This window comes from Caretta caretta, chromosome 2, assembly GCF_965140235.1.
Source record: "Caretta caretta isolate rCarCar2 chromosome 2, rCarCar1.hap1, whole genome shotgun sequence".
Taxonomy (NCBI): domain Eukaryota; kingdom Metazoa; phylum Chordata; order Testudines; family Cheloniidae; genus Caretta; species Caretta caretta.
Window position 1 is genome coordinate 116,901,189 of NC_134207.1, and position 7,443 is coordinate 116,908,631.

At 39.4% G+C, this 7,443-nt stretch overlaps 1 protein-coding gene across 1 annotated transcript in view; it reads left to right on the forward strand.

The window, feature by feature from the left end:
* Positions 1 to 7,103, forward strand: part of EEF1E1 (eukaryotic translation elongation factor 1 epsilon 1) — a 30,762-nt gene extending 23,659 nt beyond the window's left edge. The window contains exon 4 of the mRNA XM_048839811.2: positions 6,416 to 7,103. Within this exon, the coding sequence (XP_048695768.1) occupies positions 6,416 to 6,556 (141 nt within the window). The 3' untranslated portion in view covers positions 6,557 to 7,103. The remainder of the gene's footprint in view (positions 1 to 6,415) is intronic.
* Positions 7,104 to 7,443: the final 340 nt, after the last annotated feature.

Sequence of the window (7,443 nt, forward strand, 5' to 3'; positions counted from 1 at the left end):
TTGCTAAATTTGTCAGGTGTCTTATCAAGTCATCCGTGAGATACTATCCAGTCGCTATTACTGTTTCTCCCCTCCTGCCCTCCCCTTCCCTCCATGTTTTTTCTAAGCACTTTTCAATTTGTACAAGTGTTTGAGCTCTCATGATACCCTTATTCTCATGGGTTTGGTACATTAAACAACTTGATGAGACTCTTGCCCACAGAATTTAGATGGTGAGACTTTGTAACCACTGTGCCATTGGAAATTATATACCTTTTGAAGAATGCAATGTATAGTCCTTTTAGAAACTCCGTTCTAGGCTCATTGTATAATGACTACTTTGGTGAGCCTTCATCACCTCTGCATAGAAATATCAAAGATTTTCCTCCTTTAAAAAAATCTTTAAATTAAGTGGCTGTTTGTTTGCTATTAAAATTGCTTTAATAGCAGATAATTATTTTAATAGCAGAACAGCAGCTTTTCTTAACTTGGGGGAATTATCTAATTTAATGAGGAAGAACAGAAAATATCCATCTATAACAAAATGTTGTAAAAATGCCATGGAGATGATCTCTAAACAATTAACCTAAAAGTTACGATCTGAGTAAAAACTAGAGCATGCTACAAAGTGCTTTTTTAATATACTGCACCAGCAGAGTACATTATGTAAATAAGGTAAAATATCGTGCCCTTTTGTTTTCCCCAAGAGGTTTTGTTTTCAGAATAGATATTTTTGCCCTCTGTTTTTTCACTCTGCTAAACAGCCCCTAGTAGAACGAATCCTTCTGCTTTTTCACTTTTGTAAATCAGAAATAACTATTGAAGTCTGGGAGCTACTAGTGTGAGAGGAATCTTGGGCCCTTTGTCTGCTAAATTTCAGTGTAATTCCATATTTTATGGCCCAGTGTCTTCCCCATTAAAAATAGGTTTTTACCAAAAAAGGACCTATTTAACTGCAGTGCTGCTACTAAAATACCATAGTTTGCTCCAGAATGTTCTAGTATTTTTAGCATGTTTTATATTTTAAATACTGAATTTTGTAAGGCCTCAGAGTATACACATTGCTCTTGCCATACTCTTCATTGCTTTGTAAATTGCGCTGCTGCTTTATATTGGGTACCAGTGTCAAACTACAGTAAATATTTAGGACATTTTTATACGTGATCTGAGGTGTCTTTTCTATGCATGTCATTGAGTGCCCAATATATGGGAACTTCAGGCAGTTTTACAGGGTATTTTAATTAAAAGACTATTCTGTGCTGCTTTTAATAGCTTTCACTTTTTGGTTTGTCAGGTCTCTAAAAAGCTGAAATTTTTCTCCTACCAATTTTGTTCCTTTCTACTTGGATAATGCTGATTTAATTGTGTTTCTAGTGCAACAGAAAAAATGGGTTCTGATTTAAGTGTTTGTGTACTTCTATCAGTGATGTCAGTTGCAGTATGCAGAGGGTAGAAATATGACTTCACCTTTCTGCACCAGTAGGAGGCAAGCTTGCTTATTAAGTTTCAACAAAAGTGGAATGGACCAGAAAAGGAGATTATAGTTTGAATTTCTGAATTTTTTGCAGAAATATAGTGTCAGTAATATGTTTGCATTCTGGCACGTGAGTTCCTTTATCTAGGGATGTGTGGTGTCTGCTGTAAGTGATGCTGCAAAATCTACTTGTTTTCAAGCTGCTGAAAGGACTATTGGGCTCTTAGATTTGCTTGGCTCAGTTTAGTTACAATAATTCAGCAAAGGCAGCTCTGCTAAATCAATATTATGAAGAGGAAATGTTCTCTTTTTTTCTGCTCTTCTTCCCCACTCCTATCCCACCCCATTCAATCTTATTATCGCCATGCCCTCTTATCTTTGCATCTCTTACTCCAGTTCTATGCCTGTTACAGCCAACTCTTGCAGTCCCAAAAGTTGACTATTACAAGATGAAGCTCAGCTTGAGACTCTAGCTACTGAAAATATTTAGAATTATTCCATCTTTTCCCCTCTTTGCTCCTATTATCCAGCAAGTTGGAGCTGACATATCTTCTGTGTGGCTTCCAGCTCCAAACTAAACTTGGAACAATCAGTCTTCAGATGCTGTGAGGGCATATCTTTGGATACAGTAGTATCCTGCTGGAACATTCTTCTAGCACAATACTCACATTTGCTCTGACCAGCATGGATTGATTTAAATCATCAACTTTAATTATATTTTTTAGTTATCTTCTTGAGAGAGGTTGATATTATTTTTTTTTATTTTTTTTTTATTGGTTGGTAACCATTAAAACATGTTGTTTTGCAATTAAAGTATGGCCTTCATACTAAAATTGTCTTTTTGTTTGCTAACCAGGAGGATACACTAGCTCAATAAACATTTGTTAGCAGTTATATAGCTTAATCTACATTTATTCACATACTTAATTTTCAATTTTCTATTATGTTAGAAAATGGTGAATGAAACATTCTTTATTTACGAGATGACTAATTTGTTACTTTTGATTTGTATAAAGTGCTTTTTGGATGGAAATTCAATTGAAAATGCACAAAAACACTTTAATTTTTGTGTTAAATAAACTACCGTAAATTTGCTGGACACAGGTTGAAAAAAGTTTATCACAATATGTTGTGGTTTTAAAACTCCATAAACAAAGGAAACATTATGTGTAGTTAGTGAATTGAACTGATTATTCTGGTCACTATATTTTTAAAGATTTTTAGAATGAATAGATGTCATTCTTGCACACCTAATTTTTATCCATAGATTGGAAGAAGAAAACAAGCTTCTATCTGCACCTGCATATGTAGTCTGATATGGCAGGTTCAACTGAAGATCATCTTTGGTCCCTTCATAGTAGATTGCTGTCTACCTTTCTGGGCTTAATCAATTTTTGAGTCCCTCACTACTAGGTCAGTTAATATGGAAGGATGTGGAGAGGGAACAGAGCATTTGTAAAGCATGTTGGAAATTAGGCTGACAATGGAGGATCTAGGAAGGGTAATTAAAAATAAAAAAACCCAACATAGTAGTGGGATGATTGTAGTGAAATCCTAATCCTGCTGAAAGGAGAATAGACTGTACTGCTGGTTCTTCACGGTCAGAATTTCAGTGCGTCTCCCATGCCTTTGACTTCAAAGAAAATGTAGTGGTAATTAGATTTCATTGAGAATCTTGGGCCAATTTCTTGACTGCAACCAAGAATTTTGCAATGTAAACGAATGCAAAAGTGGAGTAAAGCTCACCTCTCTAGTCCTTCTTCTGGATTGGCTGTGTGTCTACTCCAGTCTTCAGACATACATTGAGGCAGCTTTTAAAGCTGTTTATTAAGATGGTTACTGATGGGCTGATCGTAAATAAATCATGTTCACAACTACTACACGAGCATCAAGGAGGGAGGATATAAAGTCAGCATAATGGCTGTTTACCCCCTGGAAGCTCCTTCTAGTTTCATCTTCCCATGGCCAGTTAATTTACGTTCACAACTAGATTCTTCCAATAACCCTAAGGTCTTTAAAACTTGAAAACTCTTTAAAAATGTAGAGCATATGTGGTGACCTGGCTAGGCAAGGTTATCCTAATTGTAAGGCATGGCAGAAGCGCAAACCAAGACAAAAGGGATAATCTTAAATCTTTAGAACTTTATAAGGGAAACCCCAAAAATTTTACCAGGAGCAAAAATAATATAGAACTTTACTAATGACTTGCTACTTATAATAATAAACTATAGGTTACCAACTCATTAACCTTTGTGAGCTTGTACACACTGTGCAGTTAGTACCAAATGCATTGTTGTTAAGAAAAAGAGAGCAATATACTGTGTCACTTCAGAGAAGAATCAATTTCTCCTTTCCTTGGTGGTAAGTCTAGCTCCACTCTTGCAGTCCTGTTCTTTGCTTCTCTTTGACTTGAAGTGTTCCTTAGATTTGATGTTCCTGTGGCTGTACCTGTTTTCACTGAGTTTATCCACAAGCAGGCCCTAGTGACCCTCACTTGTCCATTAGGCACCTTTGAACTGAATTCCTTCAATAGATTTTCAAACAGTCATTCGCTCTGTTCATCTACTTTAGATCAGAGGTTTCATACTCAGTTTACCTTAGGGCCAATGCCAGACCTCAAATCCTCCCAGCGGGCCAATAATGTCACTCATGCTGCCCAGAACCCGCCCCCCAAAACTCTGCCCCCTCTGCCTAAGGCTCTAGGAGGGAGTTTGGGTGGAGGAGGTCATCTGGGGTAGGGGATTGGGGTGCAGGCTCTGGGAGGGAGTAGGGGTGAGAGGTTGGGCTCTGGGAGGGAGTTTGGGTGGGGGAGGAGGTCTGGGGTGCGGGCTGCGGGAGGGGTGTGTGGGAAGGGGGAGGGGGTGCAGGCTCTGGGCTGGGGTAGGGGGGTGCGGTGCTTACCTGCGGTTCCATGGCGGGGTGGGCCGGGGGGCCTCCGTGCGCTGTTGCCCCCAGGCACCACCCCCGCAGCCTCACATTGGCGGTGGGGGCAGAGTACGGAGGCACAGCCTTGCCCCGGGACTGCAGGGAGGGGCTGGCAGCCACTGGAGTGAGCAGGCAGACGCCGCTCTGCTCTGTTGCGCTGCCGGGGCCCCTGGGGGAGGAGCGCCCAGGAGGGGCCAAGGGAGAGACCCAGCCCGAAAACTGCTGGAGTCCTGTGGGCCACACTGGGGAGGCTCGCCAGCCGCAGATGTCCCGTGGGCTAGGAGTTTGAGACCCCTGCTTTAGATCTTTTGTGGGTGGGCTTCTTGTTTACTGTTTTCAGGATCTGTTTTAATCAAACACAGCTTTTTGATCTTTTTTTCCCCCACCAATTATATTTCCTTTCAGTTTTTTTTCCCCTTGATAAAATCTGCAGATGTACCAGAGAGAGTATTTCCTTCTACTTCCCTTTCTCTAACAGTGTCTGCCTGCTCACATACCCAGATCCTTTTTTCCCCTGGTTCTGACATGAAAACTTCCCAGTTTTCCTTCTCACTTCCCAATCCCTTACTTTTATTCTCCTGTTCTTCTTTTATTTTATCACCTCCCCTCTTACCCGGGCTTCAGTTCATCCGCTAGCTCATATCTCCATTCTTCTCCTCCTCCAATAGCTTTTTCCCAGTTCCCTGTCAGTAGAGCCGTGCATGGATACAAATTTATATCCATGGATGCAAATCGGAAATCACTGAACTGAAGGGCTCTTCTGGGAAACGCAGCGGTGAAAGGAGCAGAACGTGCAGCTGCCACTCCCAGGGGCCCGCGCTGGCAGTTCCTCCCGTGTGGCTGTACTGCCCCATCCCTTCCCCACAGATGTCTGCATAACTGCGTCTCCTGTCTGGAGTCTGTACAGCTGCGTCAGAGGATGGGGCTGGGGGTTGTACAGCCTCGCAAAAGGAGCTGCCGGCATGGGGCACTGAGTCCTGGGAGTGGCAGACCCATGTTCTGCTGCTTTCACCACTGCGGTTCCCGAGAGAGCCCTGCGATTCAGTGGATACCAGTTTCTACCCGCAGATATAACTTTGTGTCTGCGCTGGGCTCTACCCGTCACGTGGATTCTGAGCTCCCTCTTACTTGCTAACTCTCTCCCCAGGACATTGTTCTGTGCTGCTTCATCACAGCTGCACTAGGTGCTAGTGCCAGGGTGCAGATTGCTACATATTCGCACCTCTAACCATGGCAGACAACCCTGCTAATTCATGGTTATATTTCTAATGTGGACAGATCCTCAATCTATAGCTTTTGGTTGTCGTGATTTGAATGATGCCACTTGTCCTAGATACTAGTAATCTGAGTACATCTAAAGAAAATAAATTATTGTTGCATTTATGCATTTTTCCAGCATTGTTGAAATACACCCAGCAACTATTGCTGACACTCTTAGATCAAACGGTAAAAAAAAAAAAAAAAATTAGAAGCATACCTTTAATTGCTTTCTGTCTTGAATATGCTTGGAAACAGTCCATCCATCTCTTCAGTACTGCTTTTTAAAAATGTAAACTAGGCATTGGCCTGAGATGCAAGACTGCAGTTCAACAGACAGCTTCCTAGACAAGAGCTCAACAGTGAGGATTACTTGTATGTCTTTCAGAACTTTTCCTAAGGATACTATACAGTAATCCCTTGCTAAACATGCTAAATTCCAGCCTTTCTTCACTTTCCTAGAGGTACTGGAACAAGAACCAGGCCTGTATGCTTTGTAATCTTTCCTTTAATCCCGTACAGTTGAGCCTCCAGTTCTGTTTTATGTTGAATTATGCAAATTATAGTTGAAAATCTTCAGATTTCCATAAAGTTAACATATGGTTTTAAAAGTCCACAACCAAAAAATATAAAATCAATGTACAGCACTGCTAGACTGTCATAATTTTTCATCCTATTTAAGAACTGACTTTATAAAACTATTTTTTATTCCTGTAATTTATGTTTCTGCGTTAATAGGGATATGATTATTTAACATCTTTTATTTCTTCCCTTGTTTAGGCTGAGCTTACAGTGCAAGAGAAGGAGAAATACCTTAATGTGTCTCGCTGGTTTAATCACATTCAACATTATCCAGGTATCAGGCAACATCTGTCTAATGTCGTCTTCATGAAGAACAGACTCTATACTAATGCCCATTAGGGGTCTTCAGTGCCATATTGGAAGGGTGATTGGGAACTGAAAAAATGGGAAATGTCTGGATTTCAAAACTGCATATTTCAAAATCACTAACTTGTAAGCATAGATGTATAACCTTCCTTATGTGAACCAGAACAGCTGATGCCTAAAGTAATGAAATTGCGTTGAGTAACTATCATTTAAGATTTGGACTTAGTAAAAGAATAGTATAGTTTATTTGTTAAAATGCAACAGTAGTGGAAAATGGGAATCAAGAATCAAGTTTTAACCTTTTTTTTTTTTTTTTAAGGGGACTATTTTTTTACCCATGTAATAGCTGAATCTTTAATATCAGACAAATGAACAACTTGTCCTTCAATATTTTGCTATTTATTGACCTTTTACATACTTAGCACTTCATTATTTTCATTTTATTTTCCATGGATGTTTACACCTGTTTTGTAAATATTATGGTAAGAGCTATATTGTGTGCCAAGGATGTGAAAAAGGGAACAGATAAATGTGTCAGTTGCAAACAATATTTATGTAATAAATTTATTTAAAAAGTCTAGTCTTAATTTGGTTGTGATATTTTTATTTCTTAAAATATTCTTTGGTAGAAAATTAAAAGTTAAAATAACTGAACTCAAATAAGCTTTTTAAAAAAATCACTTGCATTGGTTATTGTGACTTGGGCTACAAAGGAATTTAGACTCTGACCAGGTAGAAACAATAGCTAATTTTTGGTTTTCATGTTAAGTTTGACATTATTTCCCAAAAATGAATCCTGACAATTTTCATTTGAAAAAGTTACAGAAGTGTAAAATCTGCGTAAGCAACCCTGTGCATTTTTTCAGAATGTTTGCACATTTCCATCCAAAAAGAAATACAAGTTTGAAAACTCTAAAAAC